The 27,292-nt window shown below is 38.4% G+C and overlaps 1 protein-coding gene across 3 annotated transcripts in view; it reads right to left on the bottom strand.

The window, feature by feature from the left end:
• Nucleotides 1–27,292, bottom strand: part of RASGRF2 (Ras protein specific guanine nucleotide releasing factor 2) — a 318,717-nt gene that overhangs the window by 163,799 nt on the left and 127,626 nt on the right. For all 3 annotated transcript variants that reach the window (XM_027864223.1, XM_027864221.1, XM_027864220.1), the window contains exons 6-9: nucleotides 24,529–24,608; nucleotides 20,443–20,636; nucleotides 9,831–9,940; nucleotides 8,745–8,863 (exon numbers count right to left, since the gene is read on the bottom strand). In XM_027864223.1, coding sequence (XP_027720024.1) covers nucleotides 8,745–8,863; nucleotides 9,831–9,940; nucleotides 20,443–20,636; nucleotides 24,529–24,608 — 503 coding nt within the window. The remainder of the gene's footprint in view (nucleotides 1–8,744; nucleotides 8,864–9,830; nucleotides 9,941–20,442; nucleotides 20,637–24,528; nucleotides 24,609–27,292) is intronic.

Raw genomic sequence — 27,292 nt, forward strand, 5'->3', positions numbered from 1 at the left:
AGTAGAGCGAAGTGAGAGGGGCCATGTGGGTAGAAGTAGACTGGTGGAGGGCCTTGAAAGTTAGAATGACTAATTTGAAGTTGAAGAGAAAAATAAAAGGGATTGGAGGTTTCCAGAGGTGGGAATAAGACAAAGAGAAGAGGGATGGTCAAAGTTGTAGATAAAAAGATTAAAGAAAGCAAAGGCATAGTTTAACTGAAGAGGAGAAAAGCTGAAGTCAACATGGCCAGTGAGGAGGTTACATTAGTTCAGATAAGATGATCCCTGGATTTTGTTGTTGGGACAGAATAGAATTAAAAGCAGGATTAGGTAACATTCTAGCTAAAGGGAGAAAGCCACCAAAAGGAAAGACCCAAGAAAACGTTCATGGGAATCATAGGAAATAGCAGAGTATTCAAAAGAGACCCTGAAACCGGACCAAAAAAAGGGAATAGAATGGGAGAAGACATCTCATGCTAAGTTTAAGCTGAATGATGACAGAAAAGTGAATGGCACAGCAAGGCACATGGGACCACAGAAAAAATTTCTATGGTCTTCCAGTCCAACTAAACCTGAAGAATATACTATTTTATATATGTGTGTAGATATACACACACATACATATATGTATATATGTGTGTATATATGCATATACATAAATATGTGTATAATATATGTATGTGTGGTTATCCAGTTTCAGTTTGAAGAAATACAGTGAGAGAGAACTTACTTCTACCCCCAAAGCAACTAACTGCTTCTAATCTAAATTTATCCCTCTGCAACTTCTTCTTACTGCTAATAATTCTGCAAACACAGGGCAGCCCTTCTAATATTTGAAAATAGCCGTCAGGTCCCCTGTAAGTCTTCTGTAGGCTAAATATACCCATTTCCTCTGGCCAGTCCTTCATAACAGTAATTTTCGCCGCTTTCACCACTCCGGTTGCCCTCATCTGGATATTCTTCAGCTTATCAATTTCATTCCTAAGAAGCGGTGACCAGAACTAAAGCCAGTCCTGCAGATATAGAATGACTAGCGCAGACCACATCTGCAGTAGTGCATCACTTAGGAGCATCACTTCCCTCATGTGGACCCTTTGCCTCTCAGTGCAATCTAAGGTTGCATTAGCTTTTCCAATGTACTTGAGAAATTGATTTTTTTAATCCAAGTGTAAAGTTTTCATTTATCCCCACTAAACTGCATCTTATTAGATTCAACCCAACCATTCAATTCAATAATCATTTATTTAAACTGTGATAGATACAAAGACAAAAAAAGTTGTGATACAGATACAAAGCAAAAAAAAAAAGAAAAATCAGTCCCTACCCTCAAAGACCTTATATTCTATTGTGAGATATGGTAGAATAATTAGGGATCGCAATACAAGATAATTTGATGGGAGAAAGAGAAAGTCTTCTTATAGAACATGCTAACTGAGCTGAGTCTGGAAGGAAGCTAAGGATGCTAAGAGGCAGAGGTGAGAAGGGAGTACATTCCTGAGCACACACAGGAAATAGAACAATGGGTCTGAGGAATGGCAAGGAGACCAATATGGCTGAATGTGTTAATGTGTTAATGTGTTAATCCTGGACCAATATACAGGGTGTGTTAATGGGGATCATATTAAACTAGTCAATAAAAATAGAGTAGAGCCTAATTGGGAAGGAGCTTAGGTGCCAAACGATACTGATGAGCTTGCATTTTTCCTAGGAGCAAGAGGAGACCACCGAAGATTTTTGCTCACATGAGAGAGAGTCAAAACTGTATTTTAGAAAGATTGTTTTGGTGACTATGTAGAGGACAGATCAGAGAGGGTGCAGACTGAAGGTAGGAAGACTAATTAGGATTCTATTTGGATCCTGACTTGGTTATCTATTAAGTTCTTATTCCTTCAAGATCTCTGTGACCCATGGATTTTTATCATCTATGCCTTCTGGGGCAGCTAGATGGCACAGTGGCTAGATCATTGGGCCTGGAGTCAGGAAGACCTAGGTTCAAATCCAGCCTCAGATACTAACTAGCTGTGCGATCCAAGGTGAGTCACTTAAGCTCTATTTGCCTTAGTTTCCTTAACCATAAAATGACAGTAATAATAGCATCTACTTTCCTGAGTTATTGTGAGTATAAAATTCAATAATATGTATAAGGCCAATGCTTGCTTGCTTCCTTCCTTCATTAAAATTGTTGATGAAAAAGTCACGGTACGGGATGCAACAAAGACACCCAATTCATTCCACCTAGGACAACTTTGCAAGTTGACATCAAACCATTAATTACTACTTTTTGAGTCCAGACAGTCAACCATTACTAGCCTTTATTACTGCATCTTGTCCACAAAAAACTTTATCCAATGCTTCACTAAAAATTTAGGCAAACTATATAAGTATGTAGCATTGCTCTGATCTACTAACCTAGTAACTCTATCAGAAAGAAAAAATGGTGTTGGTGTGGCAGAGCTTGCTTTTGATGAAATCATGCTGGCTTTCTGGCATCATGACTTCCTTTTCTAGATTTTCACTAACCATGCCTTTCATAAGACAATCTAGAATTTTGCCAGGAATCACAATCAAGCTCACTGGCTTATAGTTTGCAGAATCCACTGGTATCTGCCTTAAAAAAAAAATTATCAGGATTATGTCTGCCCTACTCCAACTCTGTGTTCTCCATGATTCTTCAAAGATCACGGGAAAAAATCAAGTATCACATCTGCCATTTTCGTTACCCTAGGATGTAATTTATCTGAACTTGATGGCCTGAAATCACCCAGATCAGCTAAGTGATCTCTTACTATCTCTACTTACTTATCTTGGACCTTATTAGCTATTTTTTGTTCTTTTCAGACCAAAATGACTTTTCCAGACCAAAGGTCATTTTCCCTGGCAGAGAAAAGGGAATAAAATGAAGAGATGAGTAGCTCTTGCCTTCTCTCTCATTCACTATCATTATCTATCCTGTCTATTCAAGGCAGCAGTCCTATTTCTACTTTGATTTTCTTCTTTTCCCCAAAATAGTTAAAATAGCTATTGTATTCCTCGTTATGATAACAAAAGTTAGCACTTATATATCACTTTAAGGTTTGCAAAACACTTTACGAATAATACTAATAATACTAATAATGATACCAGCTAAAATTTGAGTAGAGCTTCCTAAGTGCCAGGCACTGTAAGCACTTTACAATTATTATCTAATTTGAGCCTCACAATAACCCTGGGAGGGAGGTGCTATTATTATCCCCATTCTACAGATGAGGAAACTGAGGGGTGGGAAAGGGTTTAATGATTTGCCAGGGTCACAAAGCTAATAAGTGTCTGAGGCTGGATTTGAACTCGTCTTTCTGACTTCAGGTCTGACATTCTATTTACTGTGCAACTTAGCTGCCCAAACCTTATTAAAATAAAGACTAGCTATTCTCTAGAAGCTAAGACAAAAGGTATAAGTGCATTCACTCAGTGATTTTTCTGGTCACAGCAACTCAGGAAATGTGGAAAAGATCTAATCTCCTTTGGTACAGGGAGTGCCTACAGAGGTAAAATCACAAGTCTTTCAAAGCAACATAGTAAGAGATTTTTAAAAGCAACTGCTGAGTGAATGGTTTATGTGTCCATAATCGTATAGGCTTTGATTTGAATTTTAAAATAAATACTTCCCTGAAAAATGAATTTTCTTGATAAATGGTTATCTCTGAAAACTCAGATTGCATCTAACAAAGAAACTGTTCCAGTCATTGAGCATATTTTGTCTTTGGCTACAAAAAAAAACAAATGTCTGAATGAAAAGTGAAAAATTAAGTGATGACACTAGGCGATTTGTCAGCAAAACGCAAGTAAGCCACATGTTTGGAAACACCATCTACTAAGTGAATTTCATTTTTCATCCAGATGTTTGATGTCATATTGATTCCAGCTGCGTAGAACAGGCCCCTTTTTCCCATGGATGGAAATACATGAAGAAAGAGAGAGTTCAAATGACTAACAAATATCTATGAGTACTTTCTCTGATTCCAAAGGAACTTTAGCCATCTCTGTGTTTAGCCTTATCTGTTTAACCTAGATTGGTACTTTGTAAGTGGCACCAGCTCCCTTAGTTTATTTCGGTGTAAAAACAAAAAGTCCCTAAGATCTTAAGACCATTCTGTGGTTGGATTATTATTGTCAAGAAAACACTGACTTTGAAGGCAGCTGTTTTTACAGCCTCATTTTCCCATTTCAGACAAACATAGGGACTCAGTAGGCAGCAATGAGGTGAACCAAGAGATTCATGTCTTCCAATATCCCTTGTGACAAGATATGTCCAACTGGTTTCAATATTATTCAATGAACTCTATAGTTAGATGAATTTAGTGTGAGGATTTTTCTATGTTCCTTTAAGGGCTGAAACTATGACACAAGATTAGAAGGAGCCTCTAGGGCTGACTAAGAGAGGGACTCCCTTCTAGTTAAGAGATATTAATTAAATGCCTTATATTCAATCAGATGCCCTTCATTGAATAAGATGTCCAAGCCACTGGAATGCCATGATCACACTGGCCTGGGAAGGTCAAAGCCATTGAACTATCTATTAGTGAGACTATTTTATAATGTAATCTGAAATACCAGCAACAACTGGTCAAATAGTCAGCAAGGACTCAGTTTCTTAAAGGGGCAGCTAGGTGGTGCAGCAGATAGAGAGCAGGGCCTGAAGTTATGTCTTCCTGAGTTCAAATCTAGCCTCAGACATTTACTAGCTGTGTGACTCTGGGCAAACCACTTCACCCCGTTTGCCTCAGAGTCCTCATCTGTAAAATGAGCTGGATAAGGAAATGGCAAACCAATCCAGTATCTTTACTAAGAAAACCCCAAATAGGGTCACGAAGAGTCAGACACAACTGAAAAAGGACTGAAATTAAATGCCTTATATTCAATCATATGCCCTTCATTGAATCAGATGTCCAAGCCACTGGAATGTCACAATCACATTGTCCTGGGAAGGTCAAAACCACTGAACCATCTATTAGTGGGATGGTCTTATAGTATAGCCTGAAGTACCAAAGGTATTTCAGCAATGACTAAACTTCTTGAGATGAAGTCCACTATGTAGTTCAATTTAACAATTCAAAACAAGTATGAATTAGGTGCCTAATATGTCTAAAGCACAGAGAACAAGACTTTGGGACCACAAAAAAAATTATGGTTTTTGCCATCAGGGAATATAACAATCTAAAGTGATTTTTCAGGGAAGTATTTGTACAACATACAATTATGATACATAGCAGAATGTGATTAAATGCAAAGTAGAAGTACAAACTGCTGTGAGAAACTAGAAGAGGGAGAGATCAGAATCAGTAGAAGGTTAGGGAAAATGGCCCCTGAACTAAGTCTTGACTTCAATAGGCACTGGTATGGAACAGGTCCTTTAGCTTAGTCAGATGGATTATAAATGCAGGCAAAAACAGGGAGATTCTAGCAGGTAAAAGAGAGTACATGAAGAAGAGTACCGTGAAATCACAATGCGAGGGTAGAATTAGTCAGGCTTTGAAGGACACCAGATGTTAGACTAAGAAACTTTTAACTTCTCTTGTAAGTAATACAAAACCACCAAAAAACTTTGATTAGGGGTGAAAAAGGATCCTAAATAAGCATTATTTTGATAGAGTCAAAATAACAAGGTCAAGAGAATATGAGAAGGGACCCTAGCACAATGGCTGGAGCTCCTGTGGCAATGTTCAGTAAGGACATGAACAAGAGTCACATAAGATACATGGGGTTGTGATCCATCTTCATTGTATATTGTATTCAGTACCTTTGGTCAGTCTGAATCAGGGCAATGGCAAATTGACTATACTGAAAACAACCTGCAATGCAGAAGCTTATAATGATGTTCTAGTATATTCAATTTATCACTTGGGAAAAGTATTAACTTTTACTGAATGCCAGGGTACCATTAACAGTAGAAAAGGTAAACTAAATGATACTCTGGCATTCTGTTTTTCTGCAATATACAAGGTGTCTCAAAAAACTTTTTGGTATGCCCTGTATTTATTTCAGGTACTTTTATTTTTTAATAAACATTTCATATATAACCATGAGGCTATACAATCTGGGTTTTATTTTTTAGGGATAATTCTACATGTAACAGAAGATAGAGATATTTGCAAAGATTTACAGATTTATTTTTTAAAGATTCCATTATATATTTTAAGTAATAGGATATATGGGGATTGGGAAAAGGAGGGAAGTTTTTTAAAAGAAAAAATATGTGTGTGTGTGTGTGTGTATATATATATATATATACACACACAAATATATATATACATATACATCTTACATATACATATTATATATGTAATATATAATATGTATATGTAAGATATATATACACACACACTATTTTTTCCCTTCAGGGTTGCTCTATTTTAAAATTATTTTTCCACATTTAAAAGAACAGATGAAATATTAATCAAATGAAAATAAATAATAAATAATTAAATTAATAGAGAAATGAGATTATATTTTAATTGGCATAAATAACTTCCAGAATTTAAGCACACTTAATTGTTCTATAACCTTTTAGTGTATGTACATAAATAATTATCAAAGGATGACCACATCAGAAATGGACTAGCTAAATCCCCCAAATAAAAAAAAACCCAATAACTAGGCCTCTTATCCTGCCCCAAAGTGAGAACAATTCAAATTCTGCCAGACCCTTGAAGAAAAAAGATGTGGGGTCTTTCATGGAGAATGTTATACTTTTTAACACTTCAGAGTTAAAACTCAGGAGACAGTAGCAGGTGTCTTTAAAGTCATGATGATTATTTAATGAAGCGGTCATCAAGAAGGTGACCAGATCAAAATGGTGTCACTAGTACCAATATTTCTATATTATCATTGACCAGGCTACTTTCTACTTCCAGTTTTTTTTTAAATAACCTTTATTAAGCCATTCCTAAACATGCCACCAGAACCAAAACAAGAACACAGAAAAAATGGTGAAAGGCAAATCATTTTAAGAACACTTGTGAGCTATAAATACTGTAATGACAGAAGCAGAATTATTAAGAACTGACAAAGATGGACCACATTTGCAGCTCACAGAATTGCATAAACATCATAAAGCTATTCATCAGAGAGGGACGCCATTCATGAAAAGTTTTTCCCCCAGACAAAATAAAAGAAGGCAACCTGTGCAACATATTTATACTCCCAATATTTTCCATTACAGTAACTTTCTCCAACTGAGACAGAAAATTTGTATGGTAAGAATATGATAAATGTTTATAAAAATATATTCAACAAGAATACTTTTTTTCATGCAAGTCCTTCCATAACACATTTAATTCTGAGAAAAATAAATTAATTCCAGAAGCTTCTCTGTCCTTTTCTCACATTTTTGGTACCTCAGGTCAATGTTCATCAATATTTCCAATGACCACAGAGACATTACAGCAATAGTACATGTATGACAAGGGCATATCAATTCATTATAAGGCTAATAAGAGACAAAAAAAGAATTCATTATAAGGCCTAAGTAAATTAATTCTATCAAAGTCACTTTATATTCCATTATTATTCAAAGAATATTGGACAGCATGAAGTCAGTATGAGAAAGCTAATTTGTACACAAAGAATATTCCTAAGTTTTGGTAACATAATTTGAGTTTTCTATCCTTGTAAACAAGTCAGAGAAAACAGAATGGCATGCATTAAATTTTTCCAGTAATGTGCACAGTGTAATTGATGTGTCTCATTAGATAAGGTAAAAACACAGTGACAATAATTCCTTTTACTAAGCATATTTTGGCATAACAGTTTTTACACCAATTTCCTCAAATAACATTAGCCACACCATTAGTATAAGCCCTTCCCTTGAGTTAATTCTGATCCAAGGCTTATATCCCTTGCCAATTTATGAATGCTGTATTTATACCACCCAAAAATAGTGGTAGAGGATCCTACCGCTTCTAGGATTTTCCTAGCAGAATACCTAAGCCCCACAAAGCACCCTTTAAGGACAACTGAGGATGCCATCCATATTTATCTTCTATGAATTGAAGAATAGTTATGCATATGCACTAGCAATATACTGTTTCTTCTCCACTCCTTCGGCACAAAGGCTCTTCTGCGGTCCAAAGCTTCATTCACCAAGATGTGTCCCCAAAAACACACGACACAAACAGGGAGGCACGTGTTAAATTGACCATTACCCAATAGCTGCCAACACTTGTACCAGCTGATGTCAGCCATGACATGTCATTTCATCTGGTGGCCAAAGTTACCAAGTGTAATCAAATTATATTGTGTGGGCCGTTCCTGAAGTGCTGATGAAAAATGGGAACAAGAGGCAGCTGTTTTCGCTCCGCACATTTTGTCCGCTGCTTTGTGAGAGAGCTTTTAGCAGTTCAAGTTTCTCTTGCACCTTTGCTTGGATGTCATCATCGCCTGACATCGCAACGTCAATTGGCCAGACAGACCTGTCTTCCACGGAGCTGTAGATAATATCCGGTCCATTGAGGATGATAGTCCAGTCAGAATTCAATTTACTGGCCCATTCATGCTTTACTATTATTGTGTTGCTGTTTTTCATGGCCCCTGAAAAGAAACAGCACAAGGGTGGGCCTCAGCCATAGCCCCAAACTTGCCTGCTAAAGGGGGACCGTTTGTTATGTGTTACTCATCCTAGGTGAACAGCATTGGCTTTATAGCGTCACGTGTTTCCCCAAATGCCCTACTTCTAGAGCTGCCAAGTGTAACGTCACAGCTGTGTCTACCATGACTACACAGAGGCTTACCTTGTCGGATGAAAGTCTGGCTGGTGTCTAACAGTATATCACAGCCTTCCACTATCATTCTTTCTATGGCAAGGTTTTTGCGTATATTCTCAGTGTCACTCACTTCGTCGTGCATTATCCTGTCAGACACAATGTAAACAGAGGTGTTTCACACATTGCATTTTCTACCATTAAGTCAAAGTAAGGAAAGAAAAAAATAATGCAGCCAGGTTCTCCCTGCTCTGACCTCCTGAAAAACTCAGGAGTGTGCTGGTACCAACCCAATCCTTAGGGATTCTAAATGCCAAAAGTCCCAAAAAAAGCAAGACTGTGCTAATGATTTCAGTTAATAAATGGGGACAATGAGATATTGAAAATATTTATATACACACATCTTAGAAATGATATTATTTTTATAGAAATTCTCCTAGCAGCACTGAGGACACCATTGCTTGGACTGCAGAAGAAACAAATGAGCTTTATACCATACACACTAAAACAGCACAGATGTCAATAAGTGCCCAAGGAATGAAAAGTAAGAAGAATCTGTTCTGGTGTTAATAGGATTCTACAGCACATACAATGTTGTTTTGCAGCAGCACATCCCTGAATTCTTGTGGAATGTGGCATCATACATTATAACAGATGAGTGTGAAGAATACAATAAATGCTACTGAAACTATGATAGGAATATCTCCAAGTTCATCCCTGGAAATGCACCTAACCTCAATCACAAAAATTCATACATCACAATTTTTTTATTTCAATGAAGAATACTGTTACTAATTTTTTTTCTTTGTGTAAAACCAATGTGAATGATAAGGAACCATTTTTGGTAATATCTATAGGTAATTAGATGAGGGAAGGAACTGTTAACTGAGAGAAAAAATATACAGAGGGGTCCACATTATATCCCAAATCTCCATCATCATATTCCCAACTTGCTATTGAATACATGGCTATATTAGGCTTCCATATAAGATGACAGTATACAAATTTCCCTCTCTTAGTCCCCAAACCTATAATGTAGAAGGTTTCAATGTAAACAACACTATCTACCTTACTACTTTGCCAAATCAAATCCTGGGAGAAAAGTTTCCAGCATACCTTGAGAGTTCTTCCAGTTTTGATTTTGCAAATTCCAGACTCTTCCTTTCCACGTGTTCATGAGGGGTATGAGCAAGAAGTTCATGGAGTGTTATAATATACCGAGGTATCTTCAAACAAATAAAGATTAATGTTAGCATTAGTTAATGGGAACGAATGTCAGGGCATTTCGTTTTGGATTTAGTCCCTTGTCAGTTTTCTGTAGCTAACAGCAAAATGTCTTTTAAAAAAATGCTTAAAAAATCACAGTACTTCAATCCTCACACTCTAAGCAATTCACAAAGAATATACAGGAAACCAACCTTAAATGAAAAAAGGCAGTGTGGTAGATGGAATAATTGGTAGCTTCTTTTGAAGTATTTCTTTGAACAGGAAAAGAAGGGCTTCCAAAAATTTTTTTCCAGTGAAACTGATATGGCTATCATTAAATCATGGCAACACTGATAGACTGTTAATCTGGGTGGATTTGTCTGCTTACAAAATAAATAGCATTGGCAACTTAGCTACAGCTGGTTCTCGAGAAAAGCCTCCAATCTAACAGGTTCTGATACCCTGACATCTCCACACACCTCACCCAACCCTCAGCATAAAAGAGCACCCTTGAACTGAAGGATGTACTTGTGTTATCACTTTATAAGTAGATAAGCTTTCAAAACTTAATAATAACTGACATTAACCAAAGCATCCACTTTACCAACTTAACAATAATACCCTCTGACATCTATAGAACTTTTAAGGTTTATAGGAACTTCACACATAGTATCTTATTTGATCCTCATTACAGCCCTATGAGGTGGATAATACAGATGTCATAATTCTCATTTTATAGATGAGGAAACTGAAGTTTATAAAAGTTAAATGACTTGCCTATAAAGCTAATACATACTTAAAGTAGTAGGGGCAACTAAGTGGTGTAGTGGATAGAACACTGGGCTTGGAATCAAAAAAACTCCTCTTCGTGAGTTCAAATCCATCTTCAGACCCTGGGCAAGTCACTTAACCCTCTTTGCCTCAGTTTCTTTATCTGTAAAATGAGCTGGAAAAGGAAATGGCAAACCACTGCAGCATCTCTGACAAGAAAAATGGGTTCATGAAGAGTCAGGCACTACAGAAATGACACAACAACAACCCTGAAGGTACTATGTGAACCTAGGTCTTGCTAGGACTTCAAATCCAATGTGGAATCTATACTACACCTCTCAAAATATCGTTATCCAGAACAGTAGAGCTAATTCACAGTGGTTCCACACATTCATACTTATTCTGAATTAGAGTAAAGTATATTGTATTTTAAAAAAAAAAAGGTTGTGGGTACAATTTCCTTTCATGCTACACCTTTACAACCTTCTCTACAGAAAATTAGGAAAAAGGCTAAGTACAAAGCAGTAAAAGGGGTACCTCCTCCAGTTTTGTGCCAGGAAATAGGCACGAATGATAAGCACTGGCTTGGGAGTAACATCCTTAGGTAATAAGATGTAAGAATGAGCAATTAACTGATAAAACTGATAAAACATACAAAGAGAGGTTTACACTTTATCTCAAATCTTTTCATCTATGGCCCTGCTTTACCTACTGTTGCCTCACGTAGACAATAGATGCTTTACAATTTAAGAGGCCTTGTGCATCTCTGAGGGAAAGTGACACCATTATAAGACACATGGCAGAACCTGTGGTTGGACACTTACTGATGTTAGAGAAAGGAACAAAAAGCAAGGAATAAGAAAGGATGTGCTGTCCTCTTCTAGAGATGAGGTTGCTAGCCCATCAATGTTTTTTTCCCAGGAGGAAATAACTTTATTTTAATTAATAGCTATAAATTAAGATGCTCTTTTTGCTAAGAGTTTACATCACAACCATTCATTTTGATGAGAGACCACACAAGCATTTGCCTCATCCCAACATTTTATATCATCTCATGTTATCTCCACAGTGCAGCCCATCAATGTGAAGACATGGTAATGAGCTTTTCCCCCAAAGCCACAGTGAAATATCTGTAATGACCATCCATAGTGTCTCACTAATGGCATGTATTTGTGAGATGGCTGGCCCAGCTTAGTGTGGAACACAGCAAAACAAACCAAATATCACAAGGAAATGAATCAGTGACCTTGTCCTCATTAGCAAGATGCTCTAGGCAGCAAGGTAGACTAACCACAGCACACTTGACTATTCTGAATGAGGGAGTGTTATCCACTTGGAAGCATGGGAATCTGCCCTTTGGACTGTATAAGCCTGTAATCAAAATTTCCCTAGTAAGTTTGTAATGCCTCCATGAAAAACAAAGATGCAGATAAATGCCAATTAGCCATGGTAAAGGGGAATGGGGATAGGCTTCATAAACTCAAATGTCCCATTAATCCAAAAACCTAATTTTAGCCAATACATCAACATCCTAGTCCATTAGTTAAGCCTTTTATGATACAGCTGCTCTCTAGGATCCTAACTGATGGACAAATATTTCACCTTCTTCCCCCTTTCTAACTCTCCAGTAGAAGTAATAACAAGCAATGAAAACTGCAAAAAGGCAGATGCAGCAGGAGAGTGCTAGGGCAGAAAGGTTCCTGAACAAATGCCAAATTCCAGCCTGGATCATCTACCCCTGCAGAAAAAGTTGATTCCAAACAGATTCAGACAAGCTGAGGAACACATCAAAGTCAATCAAGTTCAGCTTTTAATTATGGCTGACCAAAACAGCTGTCACTTTACCGCCTTTACAGGGCTTGTTTTCCAGGCTGAGGATCTAAAAGGAGATCTGAGCATCCCTCAAAAATGCTCACTGAAGGATGACCATACTTTGGGTAACTTTCAAAGTGTGAATATCCAAACCACTACAAGTCTGTGTGCAACTGTCTGAAAAAGTATGAGCTAAATTGCTATCATTCATAATTTTTAAAAATGATACTGCTGATCGTATTATTTTGTTTGCCAAATTCTTCCTGCCAAAAGCATTGAATTCGTGGGAATGAATTCATGACATGAAGGTTTCCACAGCATTCTAAGGTCACAGATATGGAGCTGGAAGGAACCTAGTCCAATGGCCCCAAATTGCAGATGAGGAAACTGAGGCCCATAAAAATCAAGCAACTTGCCCAAAGGTAAATAAGTAAGAAGCAGCAGAGCTGGATTTTGAACCCGAGTCTCTGACTTCAAATCTAGTATCATTTTTTCCACCTTGTGAAGAAGTTCAGGCAACTGCACTTGCTTTCATTCCTTCTTTTGTTGTTGTTGTTGTTCAGTCATTTCAATCATGTCTGACTCTTCATGACCCCATTTGGGGTTTTCTTGACAAAGACATTGTCTTGTCATTTCCTTCTCCAGTTCATTTTATAGATGAGCAAACTGAGGCAGACAGGATTAAGTGACTTGCCTAGGGTCACACAGCCAGTAAGTGTCTGAGGCCACATTTGAACTCAGGTCATCCTAATTCCATGTTCTATCCACTGCACAACCTAGCTGCCTCTTTCAATCCTTCACAGATCAATAAACAGTAGGTAAAAGGACAGTGATGGCCTTATTTCATTTATGCCCCAAAGTAAGTCAACTATAGAATGCTTCTCCATTGGTCACTGATTGTTCTGAGTAGAAAAAAGCGGATATGTGTTAAGCTCATTCCTCCCCTCCCCCTCACCCCTTATGCCATCAGCAGTACTCAAGGAGGTAAGAAATGTATGTGTGTGGAGAGAGGAGAAGGGAGGTGACACAAGCACATCTTATATAATGTGGAAAAAATGAACGAAGGGCTCAAGACGTTTTTCAAATGCAGAATATATGCCAGTACCAGATTCATTCCAGCATGGCTGTTCTTCCACAGTGAATGAGGAAGGACACACAAAGTGTGAATGTTAATGGAAAGTACACGGAGTTCTCCCTAATGAAGTGCTTTTCTCTTCTCTCTTCTACTCCCCCCCAAAGTAGTAGAAGGACAAAAAGAGAGAGACAAAAGTAGTATGATCTAAATAAGGGAAAATTCCAGTCATGCCAAATGGTATTTTTCAATATTTTAATCTTATCAGACTCCAAAGAAATGAAGGGAGATGTATAGGCAAAATAAAAAAAAAAACTTATCGATCCATTTCTCTCCCAATTACTCTTCCTCTCATACAACAAAATCATAAAATCCACGTAATTTCAGAGTTGGAGGGGACTTCAGCAGCTGTTTAATCCAAATACTTAATGTGTGGCTCTCATCTACAAAACCCCTTTTAAATGGTTATCCTGACTTTCCTTAAAGACCAGTAGAGAAAGGCTTCCATCCCCAAAACAACTCATTCCATCTCTGGACAATTCTACGTGAAAGATAGTGTTACAGAGTAGACAGAGTATTAGACTGGGAATCAGAAAGACCTGGGTTCAAATCTTGCCTTTGCCTTTTACTTCATGTATGAGATATTCTCCTCAGGACAGGATGACATTTTGTTATTATCCACAGTAACAGGCAGGACTTACTTCCCAGGGTCTGAGTAAGAATCAAATGGGATAATATTATGCAAAGTGTTTTGCAGACCTTGATGTGCTTTGTAATGTGAAGTATTATTAAAAAATTTCCCTTATTGGGGGTCTTCAGAGATTCGATGACCACTTCTTGGTGATGGTGTAGAGGAGGCTCTTTGGTCCAGGTTGACCTAAATGGCCTCTGAAACGAAGGGCCTCTGGGGTCTGTTACAACCCTTAGATTTCCCCCATAAATTCTACCTGTGGTTCCTAGCTCTATTTTTTGGCACCAAAAAGGATAAGTCTGATCCATCCTTCACATGACAGACACCTAAATATTTGAACCATGATCATTTCTCACCTAAGTCTTCTCTAGACTAAATATTCCCAGGTTCTTCAGCTGATCTATATATGACATAATTTGGAGTTCTTTCATCATTTGGTTCACCTTTAGTCCCACATATACTTAATATAAGACATATCACATGAATTTACTCTCTCGAAGATGAGTGCCAAGTCTGGACAGCAACAGCAGTCACTATTGCCTGGAAGTGACTAGGGGACAAAAATTCCAAGCAAAGTTGGAGGAGACCCGAAAGGAAACCATATGTGTGTGTGTGTGTGTGTGTGTGTGTGTGTGTGTGTGTGTGCATACTTATATGTTAAGTGTTGAAACAGATGCACTCAGATGATGGCATCTCTTCCAATGCCACGGGCATCATGAACTTGCTGGTGAATAATATGTTTAAAAGTCTATTGGGAAGGCAGCTTGCAGGCTATGCCACCCTGACATCCTGGGAGGTTCAGATAGCTTTACTTTTGCTGCTATTTGGGTAATTAGCCAAACATGTGGTGTCTGAGGATACCAAGGCTGTCACCAAATATACCAACTCTAAGTGAACTTGGAAAAGAGACTGTTTGTGGTAATGTCCCACATTACCATAGCGCCTCTTACAAGGCATTATATAATGAATGTATATTCTCTCATTTGAACCTTATAACAACCCTGGGACATTGGTAGAGGAGTGCTGCTTTATTAAGTATTGGAGATCTGCAAAGTTCTGAGGATAGCAGTATAACCCTGGCTAAACAATTTCACCTTTCTAGGCCACAGCATTCTCATCTGCAAGTTAGGAGGGCTGGACTGGATGACCTCTCAAGGTCCCTTTCAGCTCTAAATATATGAGCTGTGATCCGAAGTCAGCAAAGCAGAGTTGTGCTCAGTATACCAGTCCCTCATCTGCTCTGATGTTGTCTACAGGCAGCAGACAGACAGAGAGAAGTAGAACTTTCTAGCTGATTTTGTTCTGCTGACCCTTTCTATTGCTACTGGACTCCTGGTTCTCTGCTAAGGAGGGAATGAGAGTGAGTCAGATAAAACTCCTCTATGGTGGAGCAGGTTGACTATGGGATCTGTTGCTCCTGGTTGGTTTTCCCTAAGTGTTCCACCTGTGTTGTTTACAATCCCAGGTTAAGTCTTGTTCTAGACTGTACAGTGAACCACCTGAGGTCTTGGACACAGACGACACTGAAGGATTTGATGAATTTTTATTACAATGTTACAGTAACTGTGTCCTCGACAACACTCTCAGTCATTTTCTCATGAGTGCGCCTCATGAGAGAGGTTGCTAAACTCTCTGATAGCCAAATGTCAACAGCCCCTTGTAGGCAAATATCATTTTTCCATTTTATAGATGAGGAAATTGAGGCTCAGAGATTAAAAGGTATGTCACAGAGGTACTAAATGGTAGAGCAAACACTTGAACCCACATCTAGAGTTAGACTCATCCCATTATACCATACTTTTATACAAAACAAGGAAAATATCAGAAAATAAGGGACTAGAAAAAGGTCACAAAGAACCAGATAAAGAGTCCAGAGTGACGTCTGAACAAACCGCATCCCTGAGGTTGGTCTGTTTATAGCTAACTTAACTTTTTTTTCTTTATTATTTTATTTTTTCCCCAAATTACATGTAAAAACAATTTTCAATATTCATTTTTTAAATTTTGAGTTCCAAAATTCTTTTCCTCTTTCCCCTCCCCCTCACTGAGAAGGCAAATAAATGGATATAGGCTAATCTACCTTCTACAAAAAACCTTTTCTGATCTCCCTCAATCCTAGTGTCTTCGCTCTATTGATTACTTCCAATTTATTCTGTATAACTTGTTTGTACATAGGTATTTGCATGTTATCTCCCCATTAAACGTTTATCTCCTTGGGAGTAGGGACTGTCTTCCACCTTCCTTTGTATCCCTATTCATGTACTGACCCCAGGTGGTGTGTGATGAACTAATAAGAGAGTGAGAAGACAGGTAGCATTCTACCTTCATTGCCAGCATCCCACTCTTGTGGCCACAGGCAACATCCTACCCTTATACTACAACACTGCCTTACTCTTCACTATATACATTCAAGTTTCCCAAGTTTCCCATCTTTCTCCCTCTGAACTAGGGGTCAATGTCTCAAGCCTCCTAGGCACCCACTCCAGCAGCAACACAGGTATCACCGGAAGGATTCTGCCCCTAACTTCTTATCCTAGATCAGCTCATGGCTGCAGCAGGTGCCCCTCAGAGACCCAAGTCCGCACTCAGGGGCAGTGAATGGTGAGTAAGAGCCCAGTCTCCAGCCTTTTCATTTTGAATAGGATGAAGGGAATCGTTTAATATGAGCAGGTATAAAAAGACTGGGACCTGAACTTCAGAACTCATTACGTTATCTTTCCCCCTAAAACCATTCCCCTTCCAAAATTCTCTATTACTATCAAGGTTATCACCAGTCTCCCAATCTCCCAGGTTCTCACAACCTCAAGGTGATCTTCAACTCCTAACGGGCCATCACCCCGTGGTATCCAGTTGCCAAGTCTTATTAGATTTACACCCACACCTTTTTCCTAAATCCTCCCTTCACTCTGTTCACAGAGTCACCACTGAAGTTCTGGCTATTGTTACTTCTTGTCTACACTACTATTTGGCTTCGAATCTCTCTTCCTTTCAATCCATTGTCTACACAGCTGCCAAAGTGATTTTCCTAAAGCACAGTCTGACTATGTCACTTCTCTACTCTATCATCTCCAGTGCTTTCCTATTGACTCTAGGAACAAATGCTACTTAATCTTTTTCTATTTTTTAAAATTTCATTTTGTGTGAATTTTTACAGTGTATATGTCTGTATAAAAGCATATGCTCATATTTGCAAATAAGTAAAAATTTACATATTTGAGATTTGTGTGCAAACATTTTTTACTGATAGGGGTGTGTAAATTAAAAAAAGTTTTGAGATCACTGCTCTTGAATTCTAGGCTAATTCTGGCCCTGGCCAATCAAATGTTAACCTAACTTCTCAGAATCATCCTCGTCACCAAAAATACCATATAATTACATCATTTTAGAGTTTGAAGGGATTTTAGAGGCCATCTCATCATACCTCCACATGTTACACATAAGATGCTTTAACTGAGGCTCAGATTGGTTAAGTGGCTCATGAAAAGTCACACAACCACAGTGGGTAGAAAGTAGAAAAGCTGGGAACAGACCACAGATCTGAGGTTCGCTATCTGGGGATTACTTTGGGTCAGTCAAAATGCCTAGGTTTACTGCTAATGAGAGGAAATTCCTGGGCAAGAGCAAGGTCCAAGCAATTCCATTTAACTCCCTGAATTCAACTCATTGAATTAATTAATTATTTTATTATTTCTTTGCAGGAGATGGGGAAGTGGGGAGGGGAAGGTGAGGCAATTGGGGTTAAGTGACTTACCCAAGGTCATATAGCTAGTAAGTGTCAAGTTTTGGAGGTTGGATTTGAACTCAGGTCATTCTGACTCCAGGGCCAGTGCTACAACTGCGCAACCTAGCTACTACAAATTCATTCAATCTTACCAATTTCCTAATGGCTCAAACGTGGCTATCTCCGCCATGCTGCAAAGATGTCTGAGAGTAATCCACTGGAAGAGATTGATTTCTCTGGCATTTCTTAAATACAGCTATAGCCAGTGGGGAGGATAATTAGGCCCAATTATGAGGTGTTCCATTCATTTCTCATAACTCTGCCTTTGCACATTCACATTATTTGGAGAGATCTGTGCAGACAGAGGGGTTTCATTATTACCTAAATCTAATCGCTAAAGGCCCAAATGCAATCTCAGATAGATTAAACTGCAAAATAATTAGATAAATACACAGAGCTTTGTTCTGTTGGGAAAACCTAATGCTAATTGTTAGGTTTCGTTTTGGAGAATTCCAATAAAATTCAACAGAAACAATTCAGATTTCTTACACATTGATATTTCTTCAAGGATATGTTTTCAGGTTTATGATACACAAAATCTTAAAAACTCTGGGGCATGCAATTTATATTCAAATGTGGGTTGTTGCTTTTTTTCCCCAGAAAGTGTGCCCCCAATGAGATAAGACCTATAGTTACCATCCTTGATAAATATAAACAATGTTTTGATTTTTAAGTTTATTTTACTCTAAGTCCTTAGAGCATACAAAATTATAATGTTAACTTGAATTGTTTTTGCAGTTTTCCAACAAAGGCAGAATTCAAAAAATTCAGTGCCACAAAAGGGGGAGGGGGGGTGGGAGTGGGAAGCCACCATTAAAACAAAGTTTCATGGTACTAAAGTGGTTTTCACATGCATTCATTTGATTTTCCAGCACAGTTTGTCTCTGGGATAGGAAACTGGGCTCTAAGCTTTCCCAAGGTTCCCACAAAGATGCAGACTTTATGCTTTAAGGGAAATAATCAGGATTCAAATCACTGTTTCTTTCTGAAACTACAAAACCATTTGGCAATATAGGAGATGGCTGCTTGTTAGAGATGATCAAACAGCCAACATTGCAGTTACCATAGTATTGGGTGCGGGCTGTTGACTAAAGTCTAAGTTTTACAGAACAAATCCTTTTATTAAGGGAATTTGTTCTGTGAAGTTTGGATTCAGTCAAAGGGTCGCACTTGAGGAACTAGAGGGACACGTGGACTTGAGGTCAAAGGTTCCCTACCCTTGGTATAGACGATTCATGAAATTGTTTTGCCATGTGATAACTTTTAGGCCTAGCCCAAAGCAGCCATGAACACCACAATGGGAAAGCTTCACTGCCCTTCCAAAAGAACAGGGTCAACCACACTCCTCAGAAGACCAGGAAATCCAAGTCATATTTCGGCCTTCTCAGAATGCAGCAGAGAGTATCTGAGAGTTGAATTGGAGACTGGAGGGCAGGAGCTATAATGGGCCTTAATGGCTGAGGTCACTGTGCTAGGAAGTAAGTGATCCTTCAGCCACAGAGAGTGCCTGTGAAAAAACAGATCTCATCAGTCACCATCAGCTGCAGGACCATTCCAGTGTCATCTTATCTGTGGCTGCTACGGTAACTTTTGTACTGCTCTTCCCAGATGTCCCATTACCATTCCAGAGACAGTTCAGGGAAAATCAGGTCTTCCCAGAAAGAGCAAATAAGAGCATAAAGGGATCTCCCAATGGTTATGCAGCCTCTGCGGCCCATTTCCCTAGTTAGATATACCCCCATTTTACAATAATTGATATGTGGGTGTGGGTATGTGTTCACATATATATCATAATTCATTTCAATTCACGTAGAAATATAATTCATGTGAAACAAATCAAATTTTAAAAATTACATTAAGGTGAGCTATTTAAAGAAAGTCTGTTTAATTCTTTGATAAAGTAAAAATTCTCTCACAATGCAAATATCACTCATTTATCAAATGAGTTAACCTATATAAAGCACTTTGCAAACCTTAAAGTACATATGAATACTAGCTATTATTATTATATTATTTAGCCATTTTTCAAATTAAAATTTTTATATATTAGGTTTTCTGAAGGTTAGGATGCACCTGTATTCTGAATTCTGGCACTGAGTGAGGACTAACACTTTGTCTGACCTGTAGATTTAAAGTTTTTTTCTTTGTTTGTTTGTGAGGCAATTGGAGTTAAGTGACTTGTCCAGAGTCACACAGCTAGTGAGTGTTGTGCATTTGAGGCCAGATTTGAACTCAGGTCCTCCTGACTCCAGAACCAGTGCTCTATCCACTGTGCCATCTAGCTGCCCCTGACCTGCAGATTTAACAACTCCTCATGAGTGACCATCTTTATTTTGTTTCTGACTTTGAGGTTACCCTCAGTGAGTTATAAAAAAATGTCTACTGAATAACTTACCTGAAACATGGGATAAGTCAGAAAAGTTTCTAGCATTCTCCCTTCACAGGCAGGGTTGGCCTCATACTGTTTCAAGAGTTTGTCAAAATCTCTGTTTTGCTTACAATTGGCTAGCACTTGAAGACTGTATTGATGATTGCGGACAAATTCTTGATAAATATTAAGCATTGGTAGTAGAATATCAAATAGATCAGCTGAAAAAAATCAGAAAATATGTCATTTTAGCAAAAAACTTCTTCAATAATGTTAACTCTTTAGCGTCAAGGACCATGTCTTAACACCTTTTTCAATTTGTTTGTAACCCCACAACAGATGCTCTTTTAAGTTCCTTTGAGTCATAAGTCTATGATTAAATGAGCCTTAGACACAGGGGTGGGCTAGAGTTAACCCTTAGCAAATATTTAATTGATGACTCCATGGACACATTCACCCAGGCATAGACAGTGGGCACAAGACTCCAGCTAAGGAAAAATAATCATCTCAGATTTAGCAAAGCACAGAAAGATTAATGCTCCAAATGTCCACAGAGCAGGATTGATTCAGCCGAAGAGAAGCCAAGGATATGGCAGCATTCTGAAGGATAACTATACTTTTAGCACTGTTCTAGACTGTTGGTTGGAAAGTGGTGAAAGAGAGGGAGAAAGAGAAGAAATCACAGAAGTGGCTTTAATGCCTAGACTCTGCCTCAATGAAAATATTTTCAACCTTTTTTATGTCACGGCATATCATGAGGCAGCTAGATGCCATAGTGGTAAGAGTGTTGGACCTGAAGTCAGGAAGACCTGAGTTCAAATCTGGGTTCAGACATCTAATAGCTATGTGACCTTAGGCTACTAATTTAATCTCCCACAGTCTCAGTTTCAACATCTATAAAATAGAGATAATAACAGCAACTATTTCCCAAGGTTGTTGTGGGGATAAAATTAGATAATATTTATAAAGTGCTTTACAAAACTTAAAGTCCTATATAAATGCTAACCATTATTGTTATCATCATCATTATTACTATTATTACAGACCTTTTGGCAGTCTAATGGAGCTGATGGACCCTTTCTAGGAATGATATTTTTAAATGCATAGGATTGCAAAAGAAACCAATTATGATGAAATACAATGATCAAAACATTCAAAATGCATGTTCATAGATTTCAAGTGAAGAAACTCTCACTTGGAGGCTTAATATTAGGGAAATGTGCTTAGCCTAGCTGATGAAGATTACAGATCATAGGATTTAGAGATTTTTTTGAGTTGGAAAGAACCTTTGAAATCACTTAATATCACCTTTTCATTTTAAAGATGAAGAAACTGAGTCCTGGAGCAGAGAAGGAACTTCCTCAAGGTCACACAAGTAGTCAGTAGGAGAGTTGACATTTGAACCCAGGTCTTCTGAACAGAAGCAGCTAGGTGGTGCCATAGTGCACAGAGCGCCAGGCCTGAAGTCAGGAAGACCCATCTTTACAAGTTCAAATCCAGCCTCAGACACTTACTTGCTGTGTGACCCTGGGCAAGTCACTTAACCCTGTTCGCCTCAGTTTCTTCATTTATAAAATGAGCTAAAGAAGGAAATGGCAACCCTCTCCAGTATCTTTGCCAAGAAAACCCCAAATGGGGTCACGAAGAGTCAGACGTGACTGAAATGATCAAACAACTTCTGAATCCAAATCGAGTATTGTTTCCTCCACACTATCTTCTTTACTATTTAGACTCAGTCTTTCAACAGAGATGCTCATCCCTACCAAAGAAATTTAATTATAATCTCTACAAAATTGTGACAACACACAATACTTCATCCATAGACTCAACATTCATCCATGAGGGTCAACAAGTATGTATCCAATGCTCCAAAGAACACATGCGCAACGCTTGGCAATTCTGAGATACATATTCTAAATAATTTATTCCCTAAAAAGTCTTACAATATGATAAGGGAAATAGGACCAAAATCAATTAAATATCTCCTCTACTCAGTTCTACTCGAATACTTTACTGTAACATGGAGATGACTTTGTGTTCTTAAAGGCTACGTTAGTGCAGCACAGTCCTAAGGACCTCTTTGGCACAATATACTACTTTACTTACTAAAAGTACTTAGTACTCTTGTTCTCTTAGTGCGTCCCAGACACACTTGTTTTGAAGAGATTATCAGAAGCCCTCTAAATGACTGATTCCCGTAAGTGTCAGAAGGCTACCTCCAATTAATATCTTCTCATCATTGTTCCCCAAATACTGATATTGTTGCATAAGAGGGGGAGGGCAGCAGTAAGACACACTTGCCCTCCCCTCTACTCTGACTAAATCTTAAGCATATTCTCTTTGCCTTAATTCTCTCAGCCCTAATTCTTTCAGCACGGATTGACCAGCTGCCAAGACTCTCAGGTCCCTGACCTTCTACAGTGCACTGATTCTCATTCACTCTTCTCTGTGGGGGAGAGGGGAACTAAGTGGAAGCCATGAGCAGCTGTGGTGACAGAGTACCCACACCAATGAAATCATAAATGAAGTTCACTGAATATCTAATCCCTTTTAAACTGCTCAAGTAATCTTCCTAATATACTACATATACTACAAATACTACAAAACACTAATATACTACAGAATACTCCTCAATTCCTTAAATTGGAATTTGTTAGGAAATTGGAAATTGGCTAAGCCAACCATGTCTTCCTTACACTCTTGATTCTGTACTTCCCCATTGTTTAGCTTCCTTTTATGTATCATCTTTCCCCATTAGAAGGTAAGCTCCTTATGGGCAGGGCTATCTTTCTTGAGCCTGATATTTGCATTCCTAGCAGCAGTGTCTGGAATATAGTAAGAGCATAATAGATGCGTGTTTATTTGATTTGACCCTCCACAATACAGCTCAACCTACCTGCCATATATTCTACCCTCCTTCACATACGCCATGCTCCAAACTGGATTATACTCCATTTTTGTCTAGCCCTTTTCTCTCCCTCTACTTTTGCTCTCACTGTCCTCTATTTCCCCTGCTTCAAATGGACTCCCCCACCATCTCATTTGTTAAAGTCCTTTCCTTGGAGAAGTGTAATGGAGGTGTAATCTACATGGGACGTGTAATCCAAAAGAGTTTTGGATCAGGAGTCAGAAGACCTGGGTTCAAATACTGTCTCTGCCATTTACCTGTCACCTGTGTGACCCTGGGGAAGTCACTCAACCCCTTTGGTTCTCAGCATCTCCATATGTAAAGGAGAGTACTGGACCAGATGGCCTCTAAAATCCCTTTCTGCACTACACTGCTATGCTCCTTCTTCCAAGGCCCAACTCAGATTATACTCATCCACTGCTCATCCACAAAGTGTTTCATCCACAAAGCCTCTCCTGACTCTCAGAGGAAAGTAATCTCTCCCTATACAGGCATTTAATAAATGTTTATTGGCTGACTGACCTCATTCTCCCCTAGTATCAGTTCTTTGTGTACTTGTCCTCTCCCTCACTCCCATTAAATTGTAAGCTCCTTCAGAGTGGAACTTGGATTGTATCTATCTTTACATCCCTAAAGCCTAGCATAGTGTCTTAGAGTAGGTACTGTACATACTGAAGAAATGTCTGATAAACTGAACAGAAGGACAAAGATGCCACTGTATAAGAAACCTTCAAAATTTCAAGTAATTACAGCAGGCAGGGTGGCTCCCTTCACTCCCCTGCCCCGTTGGCCCATTTACTAGATAATTTTCTTGTAACACAGCTCTACAACTTATTACATGTATGGCTAAGTTCCCTTCTTTAACTCTATGACCTCTGATCCTATGAACTGTGGAGGTCAAAAGAAATAATAACCTCATGGGCAACCCTCCCGGGGAGGAATGGAGGTTGGAATAAGCCTTTCCAAATCTGGTCGGGCTGGCCCTCAGACAAGAGATGTACAATCTGCAGTACACAGTCTTTCTGCCTTGGTTTAACCTGCCAGAGCTCCATTCAGTTTTGCAGGCATGGTCTCTGAGAATGCAGGGTCAGCACTATACCACAATGAGCGAACAGAGTAGTACTTTAGGTGAAGAACACAGATGTCCTTTTTTAAAAAACAAATCTTACGGTAAATAGAAAACTTTGTCACAAACAAGCACTTACCTAAAATTAAAGTAGGCCAATTGGCAATCCTTGCTTTTAGTCCTTGATGAAATATTTCATGGAGGAACATGATTGTTTCACTGTTAAAAAAAAAAAACAGAAGGGGTAGAATGTGTGATTTGCAAACTGGCTTAGTTCCTATAGAAAGTTTACCTTTGAATTATTCCCCTGGCAGCTTAGAACTTCTAAATGGGCATAAATCAAGTAAACACGTATCTATTATGCTCTTACTATATTCCTGAGCTGACTCCATGGCTCCCTACATAGACCCTAAAGGAGGTGTATGGTTCATAAAAGCCTCCATTAAAAAATGATACCTCAAAAACATAAAGGAAAATGATGAGCTGGGCTTCTAAAATTGGGTGATGGTATAAGATTTTTAAGTTTGGGAATTTTTAAGTTTTGTGTACTGGAAGCTCTTTTACATCCTCTTTTCTTACTGGGAATACATGAGATATCTACCCATTGTTTATTGGTAGAATATTTCAATTAATGACTAGCAAGTTAAAAAACAAACAAAAAAGCATAGTTTTCTTTCTTAGGGTCTGGTTCTACATTTATAATGAGAAATAGGTCTGCTGGCTGAAGTAGGATTGAGCTGTGCCTAGGAGAGGGGGAAAAAAAGCCTACAGCAGAGAATATGGAAGAACTATACTTAGCATTGGCATCCCAAAGAAAGACATGAAAAAAAAATGTCCTTTGAGGAATACAGCCCATAGAAAGGCAATAAAACAGAGACTGAAGAACAAATTTGTGCTCTTTTAAGAGTTAACTAAGTTTAGTACCCAGACTACAAAACAGGTTCACTTTCTCCTCATTAGGGGCAGTGAGGTAGTGAAATGAATGGAGTGCTGGGCCTCGAGTCAGGAAGACTAATCTTTGTAAGGTGAAATCTGGCCTCAGATACTTACTAGCCATGTGACCCTGGACAAGTCACTTCACCCTGTTTGCCTCGGTTTCCTCATCTGTAAAATAAGCTGGAGAAGAAAATGGCAAACCATCCCAGCGTCTTTACCAAGAAAAAGCCAAAATGAGGTCACAGGGAGTTTGAAGGACATCAAGAACCGTACAGGAGTACTCTTTGGTTGAGCTGCGTCGGATTCCAAAAGTTAACTCTTCTAGAAGCCAAACAGGTAAGAGAAAGTATAGATCCTTTTGAAAACCAGGATCTCTCTCAGTGAATGACGTGATCTGTAATAGCTCAAATCCCATTATAACAAACACTGAGAAGTTGTCTAAAGTTACCGCTCTTTCCAGAATTTTTGTTGAATGGAACTACTCAGGGGTGTATTGGAGCCAGCTTGAACTGACTCTTGAAAGTCAGTTATTAAAATTTCAGAATCGGGGCAGCTAGGTGGCGCAGTGGATACAGCACTGGCCCTGAAATCAGGAGGACCTGCGTTCAAATCCAGCCTCAGACCAAACACCTGACACTTACGAGCTGTGTGACCCTGGGCAAGTCCCTTAACCCCAATTGCCTAAAAATTTTAAAAAAAAATTAAAATTTCAGAATGAGCATTTATACCTCAGAAATTGCCAATACTATAAATCTGGGCTTGATTTATTGCTTTATTGACTCTCTAGACTTCAGAGATAGAGAAAATGTTAATAACATGATTAAACTTAAAAGCGTGGGTACATTTTTTTCCCAGGGAACTGGTTATTAAACATTTATCAACACATTATTGGTACTACTACTGATATATATTTATGTCATATATTATATATTTTTATATGTGCTGTTAAGTATATAATAGCATTTGTTATAACAAGATGTAGTCTATATTTATTTCACAACATAATGCTTAAGCATCAGAATGAGAATAATTTTAAAAGTGAGATAATATTGTCTGGAAATGCCAAATAATTAACCTGCCTAACACTTCAATTTCAAAGACAACGAAGAAAGATAGACTCATTTTAAAAAAGCAACAAGCACACACAGCTCTGAGTTTGAAAGTGTCTCTTCAAATCTCTACTGAGAGATCAGGTTCTGGGGGAAAACTAGATTGAAGCATGACCTAACTCACAAATTGCCTTCAGCAATACCTTTCAGATGTAGGTGTACCTTGTCTAGACTGTGAATTTAAACAATGTACTAAGCTTGGCCTTTCAAACTTGAAGTAAGGCAATTCAATTTAAACGAATCCCTGGAAACAGAGAGCTACAGCAGCATGGGTTTTGATGGCATCAGTAGTAGGGAGTCTTAGCCAATAGCCTGGCCCATTATTTCAATCAATGTTCTCCAAATTGCAGCCCCCTGGACATGAGGAGGCTGTAAAGGATTCTTGATATCCTTCATCGTCCCCACCTTAATCTTCCCTCCAACTCTGTGCAAGTGAACTTCGCCTCTCTTGTGTGCATTTCTGGTAAGAGGAATATGGGTCTCATAATAGGAAAAAAAAAAAAAAAGCAAAGCAAAGAAAATGTGAGTGTGAGCCTCCAGGTTACTGGGTTGAAACTCTAACTTTAAAAAGTTCCAGAAAAAAAAACAAAGACAAATAAGGATTAGTCTTATTGATGTCAACACTCTGAAAGCAGAAGCTAGGTCTTGCCTAAATTTTTCCTCCAGTGCCCAACACAGTACTCTGAAACCAACAGGTGCCAAGTGGTCGTTGTGGTTCCCAGCTGTTTTCTTTACTGCATATATTCAAATGACAGCTCTGCCATGAAATCTGAGGAAATTCTCAGGAGCATCAAGTACTCCAATGGGCATGGGCTCTACATGTGTATATTCTTTTGTATATAACTTTAAAAAAAGGTC

The sequence above is a fragment of the Vombatus ursinus genome, unplaced genomic scaffold (assembly GCF_900497805.2).
Source record: "Vombatus ursinus unplaced genomic scaffold, bare-nosed wombat genome assembly UNPS02014774.1, whole genome shotgun sequence".
In the NCBI taxonomy this organism is placed as follows: domain Eukaryota; kingdom Metazoa; phylum Chordata; class Mammalia; order Diprotodontia; family Vombatidae; genus Vombatus; species Vombatus ursinus.